The sequence below is a fragment of the Rousettus aegyptiacus genome, unplaced genomic scaffold (assembly GCF_014176215.1).
Source record: "Rousettus aegyptiacus isolate mRouAeg1 unplaced genomic scaffold, mRouAeg1.p scaffold_m13_p_7, whole genome shotgun sequence".
Taxonomy (NCBI): Eukaryota; Metazoa; Chordata; class Mammalia; order Chiroptera; family Pteropodidae; genus Rousettus; species Rousettus aegyptiacus.
Window position 1 is genome coordinate 59,340,238 of NW_023416310.1, and position 13,649 is coordinate 59,353,886.

Here is a 13,649-nt window from a genome sequence, read left to right on the forward strand (position 1 = left end):
CTGCCATTGCCCTATTAAAAACTGAGTATGACTTATACAATTTAACATATGAGAAAGACAGTATATTATTTGAGTACAGTGGCATGACTTTAACAAAAATTCTCATATTTAATAATCGAAAATAACTATTTATTATTTGTATACCAAAAGTGTATTAAAAGTGGCCAACTTTGATTGAAACACTATTTTTAATTCATTATTTCCTTACTATTATAAATCAAGCACTATGCTAGGTGCAGAGGGATACAATGGTAAAAAGGCCATTTTTTCCCTTAGGAAACTTACTACAAAGTAGTACAGAGATTGACAAACTTTTTCTGTAAAGGGTCATATAATAATATTATAGGTTCAGAGCAGGGGTAGCAATACAGTCTCTGTTGTCAACTACCATTATAAAACAACATAAAATCTCATTCTGAAAACATAAACCATATTCGACTATGTAAGAATTGCTTTGTCATTTAGTATTCTCTTCTAGTTGTTTATGAAAAATTATAAGCACATTTGAAAGCTTACCTTGAGTGACTGTTTTGAGAACAATTAAAGTTGATAAAAATCTCAGTGGTAAACTGGAACTCTTAAAGAAAGCAGCTGTCTTTGGTTTATTCTCTATAGAATGCTCTAATGAATTATCCTGAATTCCCTTAGTTACTACTCCTTTTAATATGTCTTCACCCAATCTCCTCAGTGTTGATGTCATAGTTGAATGCTGTCAAAAGATGTACTATTTTAGTACATTCATTCATGATCAGAAAATATAACTTTAAATACTATAATCAAATATATGAACTAAAGATAAGTTGATATTTTGCTAATCAAAAAAATAGAATTGAAAATAAGCAGGACTGAAAAGTAATCATTTTATAATCAACTTAAAAAAAAACTTTATGACTACATAATTTTCTACAAGTAATAAGCAGCTACCAGAATTAGGAAATTGGAGACAATAATTTTCTAAGAATAAAACTGGGAGAAGAACTGAGACAAAATTCAATTTCAAAAAATTTAAGAACATAAGATCATGATATAATTCTGGTATAGAGAAATCAAAGGAACAGAGATAGACTCTACAGGTTCTTCACTGCTCCAGTATTACTAATAAATGGCTTATCAGGTATATCTTACAGTGTTCGCTTATGAAGTGATCATCTAGGGCCTCAATGCTTTACAGCTCAGTATGACTGTAAATGTTACAATGATTTTGGTAACTTTTAACAACTTCAGAAGAATAAAATACTGTGTTAGAACCATGAATAATTCTCATGGCAAATAAACTAAAACAATAAAATGGGCAAAACAGAAATAATGGCATATAACTACCTCTAAAATAATATAGGCTCTTACGGTATTCCACATGCACGTAAGAACCAAATAAAGGGAAACCATTTCAGACTGCTGCAGATGAGAGTGCTTATGCTAGACTTAGAAGTAACTTAAAATTTTTAAATTATGACCCATTTCTTTAAACCCATGTCACTGAGGTTTAGAGAATAGTTTCCTTATCTTATGGAAATCTGTGACAAACTGGTAACCAAATCAATATTGATCTTGCAATGCAGGTAACAAGTATTAGCTTTAGAATTTCTGCATATAACATTAGAGACAGATATATTCAGATTATGGAAATCGAAGGCCAAATGATCAGGTGATGAGTAGCACAAGTAGTGCAATCTAATTTAAATATATAGTCAATAAACTTTTAATAATAGGAAAAGATAATACATATATGTTTTAAAACTTTTCTGTAAAAAAGTAGGATAAAATATTTCAAAATTCAACTTAGGATTCTGATCATGACGGAGGAAAACGCTATGCATTCCTCCTTCCATGACTGCATTAAAACTGCAACTAAATGATATAACAGTCAAATTATGGAGAACCATCTGAACATTAGCTGAACAGAACTCCTATAACTGGAGGTATAAAGAGGAGGCCACATCAAGAATGGGAGGCGTGGAGACACGAAACAAGCTGGTCCCACGCCCACATGCTGTAGATGAGCACTGGGAGAAGGTTGAGTATCGGGAGGGATATCCCAGCTATTGAGGTACCCCAGAGGAGTGAAAGGTCCAAACCCCACACAAAGGCTCCCTAGCTCAGGGTTCCAGTACTGGGAAGAGGGGTCTCCACAAAAGTTGGCTGTGAAAATCAGTGGGGATTCCGACTGTCTGAGTGAAATGAAAGGCAGCTGGAAACCCAGAAGTCTCTCTAAAGGGCCTGAGCACCGACACCCTGGCTCATAGGCACTCACCCTGAGTTCTAGTAGAGAAACAGCAGCTTGGGAGGTACCAGAGACATACAGGAAAAGACTGAGTTGTGTGGCTTCAGGGCAAGGGCTGGAGGGGCAGCTGCCACTGTCCCTTTATTAAGGCCTCCTCTGGTGCAGCCCACAGGTAGGTGCCATCTGGCCTGTGTTTAGCCCTCCCCGCCACATCTTGAATCTGCATTGACCTGGTGAGATCTGCTCACTTCACCTCATAGCTCCCTGAGATTTCTCCTCACTCAACTCGCAAATTACCAGTGGCAATTTTGCTGATAGGCAACCAGCCTCACCTCTGGGCAGGGAGATCCTTCCACAACCATCAATAGGCCTCAGCTCACAAACTTCAGGAGTCAGGAGCACATTCAGTGGCTAGGAACCGACCCTAGCCCAAGCTGCAGTATTTCTTGAACAAATCTTAGGGGCCTGTGGGTACCAGGTGGGCAGCAGCTAGCCTCGGTGTGATATGAGTGGCTATAGGCTTAACACGGGCACCAAATCTGAATCTGCACTAATCTGGGGCACATGACTTGCCCCACCCTGGTGACTCCCTGGAACCCTACACCTCATCCAACTTGTGTACCACTGAGGCTCTCAGCTGCTGATTCTTAAGAGCAGCCAGTAGGCAGCCTCAAGCCTGGAGGTACTCTGAGCCTTTTGCTGAGATACCCTAGGCTGGTACTGGTAGCAGCCAGCCTTGGTGCACTGTGTGGCCTCTCCTACATGCTTCCAGGTCCAGCAAAGGCAGTGACCAATCATGGACAGCTTTGTAACTCCTACCAGTTAGCCTTGAGCTGGTCACAGGCACTGGCTGACCTTGGCCTGCACATGAACCCCTTCCAAGGGGTTCCAGGGACCAACATACCTGGAGGCTTATGTTAGATCTCAACAGAGCACCACCTAATTAGCCCAGAAGTGGCATACCAAAGGGTGGTCTCAACAACCACACAAGCCCAATGGGGGGAACCCCACTCCATGAGGTCAGCCCCTACACAGCGGTTCATACACTGTGGGCATGGTGAATCCTCACATCTAGTGAGCCTCAGAGTCAGTCCTGCCCAGTGACATGCCAACAGCAATCAAGGTTCAACTACAACAGGGGCGCACACACGACCCACACAAAAGATACTCCTGTAGCAGATGATCAGGAAGACTGAGCCACTGGACCACACAGGATATCTATTACATAAGGCAATCCGGTTAAGACTGGGAGACATAACAGATCTACCTAATACATAGAAATGAACACAGAGAGGCAGCCAAAATGAGAAAACAAAGAAACATGTCCCAAATGCAGAAACATGAGAAAATGCTTGAAGTGAAGGCAAGCGACCTACCAGTTAAAGAGTTCAAAACACTGGTTATAAGGATGCTTAATGATCTTAGAGGAAGAATAGATTTTCTCAATAAGAACTTCGACAAAGAGATAGTAAGCATTAAAAAAGCAAAGGAACCATAAAAAAACTGTTGAAAATAAAAAAAATCCAATAACTGAAATGAAGAATACACTAGAAGGAATCAACAGAAGATTAGCATAAAGAGGAGGATTGAATCAGCGATTTGGAAGACAAAGTATTAGAAAACACCCATTTGGAACAGCAAAAAGAAAACAAAACCAAAAAAAAAAAAAAGAGGATAGTTTAAGGGACAGCATCGAGTTTAACAACATTCATATCACGGGAGAATAAAAAATCAAGGGATTGAGAAAATAATGACTGAAAACTTTGTGACCTGGTGGAGTAAATAGACATACAAGTCCCGGAAGTGTTAAGAGTCCCAAAGAAGATGAACCTACACAGACTCACAACAAGACACATCATAATTAAAATGGCAAAGGTTAAAGACAGAGAGAATCCTAAAAGCAGCAAGAGAAAGACAACTAGTTACTTCTAAGGGAGCTCCTGACAGAAACACCGCAGGCCAGAAGAAACTGGTATTAAGTAGTCAAAGTGATAGAAAGCAAGGGCCTATAACCAAGACTACCCTAACCACCAAGGCTATTGACCAAAACTGAAGGTGAGATAAAGAGCTTTTGAAATAGGAGAATGCTTAAGGAATCCATCACCAACAAGCCAGTGTTACAAGAAATGTTAAAGGGACTTCTATAAAAAAAGAAGAGGTAAGAAAGAAAAAGAATATATGAATAATAAAATGGCAGTAACTCTGTACCTATCGATAATCATTTTAAATGTAAATGGATTAAATGCTCCAATAATAAGACACTGAGTAGCTGAATAGATTAAAAAAACAAGACCCAGGCATATGCTGTCTACAAGAGACCCATTTCAGATCAAATGACACTCACTGACTGAAAGTAAATGGATGGAAAAAGATATTTCATGCAAATAGAAATGCAAAACATAGAGTTTAAAACACAGGCTATAATAAGAGACAAGGAAGGGCATTACATAATGATAAAGGGACCAATAAATTAAGAGACATAACCCTAGTAAACATATATGTACCCAACAGAGGAGCACCTACATACATAAAGCAGTTATTGACTGACATAAAAGGAGAGATCAACAGTAATACACTCACAGTAGGAGACTTTAACACTGCATTGACACCAATGGACAGATCTTCCAGACAAAAAATTGACAAGGAAACAATGGACCTAAAAGACACACTAGACCAGATGGATTTACAAGATATTTTCAGAGCATTTTACCCAGAATCAGCAAAACAGACATTCTTCTCATGTGCGAATGGAACATTTTCCAGGACCACATGTTAGAGCACAAAACATGTCTCAGTAAATTTAAGAAGACTGAAATATCGACCGTCTTCTCCAATCACAATGGTTTAAAACTAGAAATCATCTACAAGAAAAAAACTGGAAAATATACAAACACATGGAGGCTAACAAACATGCTACTAAACCATGGATGAGTTAACAATGAGATCAAGGAAGAAATCAAAAGATACCTAGAGACAAATGAAAATGAAAACACGACACTTCAAAATCAAAAGGACACAGTGAAAGCAGTCCTAAGAGGGAAATTCATAGCAATAAACACTTAAAAGAACCAGAAAAAGTACAACAAACAAAGCCCAAAGTGAGAAGGAAGGAAATAATTCAGAGCAGAAATAAACAAATGGGCTAGAAAAATAATACAAAAGATTAATGAAACTAAGAGCTGGTTCTTTGAAAGGATAAACAAAATTGACAAATCTTTAACCAGACTCAACAAGGAAAAAAGAGAAAGGATTCGGATAAATAAAATCAGAAATGAAAGGGATAAATATCTAAGGACTTCACAGAAATACAAAGGATCATAAGAAAGTCTTATGAGCAATTATATGCCAACAAAATAGACAATCTGGAAGAAATGGATACATTCCTAGAAACATACACTCTCCCAAGACTGAGTCAAGAAGAAACAGCAAATCTGAACCAACCGATTACCACCAATGAAATCGAATCAGTAATCAAAAACCTCCCAAAAACCAAAAGTCCTGGACCAGATGGCTTCATAAGCAAATTTAACCAAACAGTCAAAGAAGAATTATCACCTATTCTTCTCAAATTATTCCAAAAAAAAATCATGAAGAGGGAAGGCTCCTGAATTCCTTTTATGAGGCCACCATTATCTTGATTCCACAACCAGACAAAGACATTACAAAAAAAGAGAACTATGGGCTGATTTCTCTTATGAACACTGATGAAAATATCCTCAACAAAATCTTAGCAAACCAACTTCAGCAATATATTAAAAATATACATCATGATCAAGTTGGATTTATTCCTGAGATGCTGTTTGGTACAATATCCACAAATCAATTAATATGATGTGTTACATTAACAAATCAAAAGATAAAAACCATATGATCATATCATAGATGCAGAAAAAACATTCGACAAAATTCAGCATCCATTTATGATAAAAGCTCTCAGTAACGTGGAAACGGAGGGAACATACCTCAACATAATGAAGGCCATGTATGACAAACCTACAGCTAACATCATACTCAATGAGGAAAGGTTAAAAGTGTTTTCCTTAAGATCAGAAACAAGATAAGGATGCCCAGTTTCAGCACTCCTCTACAATATTGTAGTGGAAGTCTTAGCCATAGCAATAAGACAAGAAAGAGAAATAAAAGATATCCGAATTGAAAAGGAAGAAGTAAAACTCTTGTTATTTGAGATGACATGATACTATAGAGAACCTTAAAATTCTACCAAAAAACTGTTAGAACCGATTGATGAACTCAGTAAAGAAGCAGGATACAAAATTAATACTCAGAAGTCAGTTTTTATTTTCATACACCAATGATGAACTATTTTGTCTGATGTAAGAGAAATTTTTTAAAAATCTCATTTACGATTTTATCGAAAAGAATAAAATACCTAGGAATCAAATTAACCAAGGAGGTAAAAGACCTGTTCTCAGGAAATTATGAGTCATTAAAAAATAAAATGGAAACAGATATAAATGAAAGCATACACTGTGCTCATGGGTAGGAAGAATCAACATTGTTAAAATGGCCATACTACCCAAAGCAATCTATGGAATCAATGCGATCCCTATCAAAATACCAATGGCATTTTTCAGAGAGCTAAAACAAATAATCTTAAAATTTATATGGAGCCATAAAAGACTCCAAATAGCTATGGCAATCTTGAGAAAGAACAACAAAGTTGGAGATATCACACTACCTGATATCAAACTACATTACAAGGTTACAGTAATCAAAACAGCATGGTCCTAGCATAAAAACAGATACACTGATCAATGGAACAAAATAGAGAGCCCAGAAATACATCTATGCGTATATGCTCACTTAATATATGACAAAGGAGGTACGAACATACAATGGGTAAAGACACTCTTTTCAATGAATGTTGCTGAAATTGGACAGAGGCAGGCAGAAAGAGAGAGAGAGAGAGAGAGAGAGAGAGAGTGCGCCCACGCAACTGGATCGCCTTCTTACACCATAAAGAAGAAAAGAATTGAAATGGATTAAAAACTTAAATGTAAGACCTGAAACCATATTGTGACTAGTAATTTATTTTCAGATATACCACTTCAGGCAAGGGAAACAAAAGAAAAAATAAACAAATGTGACTACATCAAACTACAGTTATTGCACAGCAAAGGAAATCATTAACAAAACAAAAAGACATCCAACTAAATGGGATAATATATTCACCAATGAACATTCAATAAAGGGTTATATTCGAAATATATTAGAGACTCATTTAACTTAACACCAAAAAACAAAGAATTTGATTTAAAAATGGCACTTGAATAGACATTTCTTCGGAGAGAACATACAGATGGCCAATAATCATTTAAAAATATGCTCAACATCACTAATCAGCAGAGAAATGGAAAGTAAAACCACAATGAGATATCACCTAATACCTGTCAGACTGGCTATCATTAATAAATCAAGGAACAAGTGTTGGTGAGGATGCAGAGAAAAGGGAACCCTCATACACTGTTAGTGAGATTGCAGATTGGTACAGCCATTGTGGAAAACAGTCTGAAGGTTTCTCAAAGAATTAAAAATGGATATACCTTTTGACCCAGCAACTGTACTTCTGGGTATTTATCCAAAGAAAATCAAAACAATAATTTGTAAAGACCTATGCACCCCAATATTCATGGCAGCACAATTTACAATAGCCAAGTTATGGAAGCAACCTAAACGCCCATCAACAGATGATTAGATAAAGAAAATATGGTTCATATATGCAATGGAAGATTACTCAGCCATTAAAAAAATGAAATCCTACCATTTGCAATGACATGGATGGACCTGAGGTTATTATGCTGAGAGAAATAAGTTAGACAGAGAAATATAAATACCATATGATTTCGCTTATATGCGGAATCTAAGAAACAAAAAGAACAAACTAATCAAAAATAGACTCACAAATATAGTGAAAAATGTGGTGACAGCCAGAGGGGAGAGGGGTTGGGGGGCCAGGAGAAAGGGGTGAAGAGTTAAAGAAGTACAAATTAGTAGTTAATAGACGGTCATGAGGATGGGGAGCAGGGCATAAGGAATGCAGTTAGCATTAATGCAATGGCGAAGTGGAGAGCCAGAGGAGAGAAAAAGCAATTAGGGGGATCATTTTATAAATTATATAAATGTCTAACCAATGTACTGCATACTTTAAAAAATTTTTAAAGGAATCTAAGCAAGATTTATGCTTACGTAGTAAATTGGTAGAGGCATTCTAAAGTCTGTTTATACACTTTTGACTCCAGATTTTATATCTCTTGTGATAAGGTCGTCTCTCAGCTCTGAGGAGGGGAGAGGGTACTTACCATGGAAATTTATTTCCTGCTTTTAGAGGAGATTTAGATAGCCTCTCTGGTTCCTACTGCTTCTCAGGTGATTTTAGTTCAAAATAATCAATATGCCACTGTGGGATATTCTTGGGGCAGTCTTCCCTAGCCCCTGACATAACAAATGGTGCTAAAATAATTTAATAAGCATTTGCAAAAACAAACCTTTATATGACCCTTCCCTCAATCAATTAGTTTTTTTAATTCAAACTGTGTCATATATCTAAATATAAGAACAAAAAATATAAACCTTCTAGAAGAAAATATAGGAAAAATCTTTGTGATCTCATGTTAGGCAAAGATTTCATTTTGAGAGGCCACAAAATGTAAGAACCATAAAATAAAACTTTGCTATTTAAAAGACACTATAAAGAAAATGAAAGTTAAGCCACAGAGTTGGGGGAAAATATTATATGTGTGTGTGTGTATACATACACACGTGTATGTATATATACACGTACACACGTGTGTATATATATACGTGTGTGTTATATATGTATGTGAAAGGACTTGAAATATAGTGTATAAAAACAAAAAGACAAAAATCTTGGATAAATAAATGGGCAAATAATTGGACAGACACTTTACCAAATAGCTGTATCAGTGGCAGTCAAGCCATAAACATACACTCAACATAGTTATAAGAGAAATATGAGGCCACAGTTAAATGCCATTACCCATCCACTAGAATGGCTAAGTTTAAAATGGTTATATATGACTTGCTAGTCTTTTCTAGATATTCACCCAAGAGAAACGAAAACATATGTTAATGTGAAAAATCTTTTGTGACTATGTACAGCTAATTTTATTTACAATAGCGCCAAACTGGAAATAATCTAACTATTAATCAACTAATTAATGGACATACAAATTGTTGCATATACATATAATGGAATACTACTCAACAATAAAATGAAAAAAAAAAATCAGTGATGCACACAACATAAATCTCAAAAACATTCTTCGATGTGAAAGGAGATAGGTACAAAAGTCTAGGAAATGTGTTATTTTAGAAAGGCAAAACAGTGACATAAAGGACACTTGAAGTTGACAGGTGATGAGACTGTGATCTAACTCTAACAAGGAATGAGGGAATGTTTTGAGGTGATTAAAATGTTATATGTCTTGATTTCGTTGGTCATTACATGACTATACATTTGTTAAAACACTGAATTATACCCTTTAAAGTTGGTGAATTTTGTTGTATGCAAATTATACTTCAATAAAGTTGATTAAAAATAAAAAAGAAGAGTATAAAAATATAATGAATATTTAAAGTGTTGAGAGAAAAAACCCACCAACCCAGAATTCTATATACCATGAAACTATCTGTCAAAATGGAGAAAGAGAGATTTTCTCAGACCAACATAGTTTGAAGGTATTTATTACTAGTAGACCTGCCTGGCAAGAAATGTTAATAAAAACTTTAATTTTTTTTATTTTGTTTTTTTTTTTTTTAAAAAAAACTCTTTACAGAGAAGAAAAGTTATTAGATAGCTTAGAAACTTGGATGTAAAGAAAGGGCATTAGAGAAGGAATGCAGGTAAATTGAAAACTTTTATTTTTCTTATTCTTAATTGATCTAACAGATGACAGTTTACTGAAAATAACAACAGCAACAATGAATTATATACATGTATGCATATATACACACACATATATACATATACATGCTTATGTATGCTTATATATGAGTGAAATGAATGACAGCAATGATACAAGGGCATGAGGGACAGAAGGAATTATGGATATTTTGTTATTATCAAGTACACATATTATATGTAAAGCTGTATAATGTATTTTCAAAGTAGACTCAGATTACTTGTAAATGTATATTGCAAACTCTAAGGTAACCACTAAAAATGTAAAAAAAGTACAACTGATATGCTAAGAAAGAAGGGAAAGTAAAATCATTTAAAATGTCCAACTGAAGCCATAAAAGGCAAGAAGAGAATGGAAAAACAAAACACAAACAAAGAACAATATCAATGAATAGAATATAGTAACAACTATGGTAGATATTAATCCAATGATATCAATAATCACTTTAAATAACAGTCAAATACACCAATTTAGAGACTGTAAGAGTGACTCAAAATACGAGACCCAACTGTAAACTCTCTACAAGAAACCTGCTTTAAATATAAAGACATATATAGATTGAAAGTAAATGTATAGAAAGATATATTATGTGAACACTTACCAAAAAAAAGCTGGAACAGCTACATTAATTTCAGACAAAACAGTCTTAAAGAAAGGAAAGTTACCAAGGAAAAGAGGAGGATTACATAAAGACAAAGGCTCAATTCTCCAGAAATATGTAACAATACCATGGGTACAGTGATCACTTTTTAGATAAAACACCGAGGCATGAGCCATAAAAAATAACTGATAAGCTGGACTTCATTAAAATTGCAACCTTCTGCTCTATGAAAGACACTGTCGAGAGAATGAGAAGATAAGCCACAGACTGGAGAAAAAAATATTTGCATTATCAGACATATCTGATAAAGGACCATTATCCCAAATATAGAAAGAAATCTAAAAACTTAACAAGAATAAGACAAACTACCCAATTAAAAAATGGGCAAAGGACCCGACAAGTCACCAAAGAATAATATACAGGTGGCAAATAAACATGAAAAGATGCACAAGAGTATATATATCATTGGGGAATTGCATATTAAAATAGCATTGAGATACCGCTACACACCTATTAGAATGGCCGAAACCCAAAACACTGACCTAACCAAATATTGATGAGGATATAAAGCAACAGAAACTCGCAGTCATTTCTTGCTAGAAATGGAACATGGTGCAGCCACTTTGGAAGGCAGTTTGCAGTTTCTTAAAAAACTAAACATACTCTTACCACACTCTATCCAACAACTGTTCTTGGTATGTACCCCAAGGACTTGAAAACATGGCCACAAAAAATCTGCACATGGACGTTTATAGAATCTTTACTGAAATCTGCCAAAACTTGGAATCAATCAAGAGGTCCTTCAGTAGGTGAATGGATAAATAAACTGTGGCACATTGAGAAATGAAATGTTATTCAGATCAGAAAAGAAATGAGTTATCGAGCCATGAAAAGACACGAAGGATCCCTATATGCATATTGGTAAGTGAAAGAAGTCAATGTGGAATAGCTAAATACTGTTCTGTTAATTTGACTGTATCAGTGGCATTATCATGGTTGTAATATTGTACTAGTTTTGCAAGATGTTACCACTGGGAAAAACTGGGTAAAGGACACAAGTGATCTATTATTTCTTAAGACTACAAATGAATCTACAATTATCTCAAATAGAAAGCTAACTTTTAAAAAAGGTACATGCGATTAGACAATTGTTAAAACTAAAATATTAGAAACCCATCAACAAATGCTGACTAAATGAATGCCAGAGTGTCAAGAACAGTACTTTTCACTAGAAGAGATGTAGGCTTGCAATACTGTCTATAACAGCACACAGAGTGGGGTGTTGAATATATATTTGAAGACAACAAAAATAAACTACAAATTATCTGAATGAAAATGAGAAAAATATTTGAAAGGAAGATAAAGTTTCATTCAACTCTGTGAGTCTAACCTTTTGGTTGCTGAAAGCAAGCATTCAGTTAACCGTTTTCAGAAATCATTACACAAACAGCAAAATCAAACAGATTGTAAAAGATAGTGACATTAACAAATCTGATAATTTATATACCTTTGTTTGGTGAGACATAGTAAAGACCAGTAAATTAAAAATGCCATTCTGTGTGTTTGTGTGTGTGTGCACATGCATATACACTCACACAAATACTCACGTAATTACTCATGTGCACCATGAAGGCAAAATATTTAGGATATAACCTCAGGAAAGATATTTTCCTCACTACTTAAACAACACACTACTCAATTACTGACCGTTAATGCTACTTCATTATCAGTACTGCACTGAGTGGTTTAATTGAGTGCTTCCTAAGTTCCACAGGATCAAGATAAAACTTCCTGAGCATAAATTTGTTCTTCTCCTTTCTTAACTAATGAAAGCTATAATAGCATTTATCAATAGTAAATGGGAAAAAAACTTTTTACTACAATTCATAGCACAAATGATTACAAATACATGTCATAATTTAAACTAAATGACCCTTATATGAGTAGGTAACACACCATTCATTTCATAAGATACTGGAATAATTTTTCTTCTTTGACTAAGTTATCCTAATAATCATCATTCCATTTAGTTAGTGTGCATATATTGGCATAAGCATGAGAAATCATTAATTTGTATTACCTTCAGTAGAATATGAAAAATTATGAATTAAATAAAGAGGGGATGACAGCTGATTTTAACAACTCCTTATTTGTACAATTCTGAAACTCAAAAAATAACACTACATATTGAATCACATCGACAGCATTAAGAAAGAAGATATATAAAAGGAGAAAGAAGAAAAAGTAGTAAATAAAGCAAGGGGAGTAAGAAGTCCTGAAATATAAACAAAACACATGCGAAAAAATAATTGAAAGAACAAGATCAAAAGAAATAATACCAAACACAGTAGTAGTTGAAGACAGACTCCTATTAATTAATTACCTGTGTTCCAGCATCTAGCTGCCGAAGAGACCAATATATAAATTTTACAAAAGGCTCATGAAGTTTGGCATTCACAAATGGCATCCACTGTAGCTGCTCTGTCATCACAGGCAAAAGCTAAAGATAAAATGATGGAAAATATAAATGCACAGTACTTTTAGATATCTGAAATCAATTACCACAATTTTCTAAAAATTATCTTTTTCCAAAAGAAAAAAGAGTTATCTAACAAAAATATCACTTTAAAATTATATGTGCTTTTCCTCCCTGGCTGCTAGAGTGTCAGCTGCCATCATAAATGACAAAGTAACTACCTGGACCAGAAAGTTCATGACCTGTAATAGACTACTCATGGGAAACGGTCACTGATATTCTTCAGCTTGAAAATGCAATAATACCTAAGACAGAAATTCAGGAAAAACTAGCTAAAATATACAACACCAGATGTTTTCTTTGTATTTGGATTCAGAACCCATTTCTGAATCCAAAAGGTGGCAAGAC

The 13,649-nt window shown here is 34.9% G+C and overlaps 1 protein-coding gene across 8 annotated transcripts in view; it reads right to left on the reverse strand.

The window, feature by feature from the left end:
• CCDC138 (coiled-coil domain containing 138) overlaps positions 1-13,649 on the reverse strand; it is a 78,156-nt gene that overhangs the window by 36,332 nt on the left and 28,175 nt on the right. For 7 of the 8 annotated variants that reach the window (XM_016162974.2, XM_036224765.1, XM_016162976.2 and 4 more), the window contains 2 exons: positions 13,149-13,265; positions 517-709 (listed from right to left, as the gene is read on the reverse strand). The exons of the other annotated variant lie outside the window; for it this stretch is intronic. In XM_016162974.2, the coding sequence (XP_016018460.2) occupies positions 517-709; positions 13,149-13,265 (310 nt within the window). The remainder of the gene's footprint in view (positions 1-516; positions 710-13,148; positions 13,266-13,649) is intronic. 8 annotated transcript variants of the gene reach the window in all.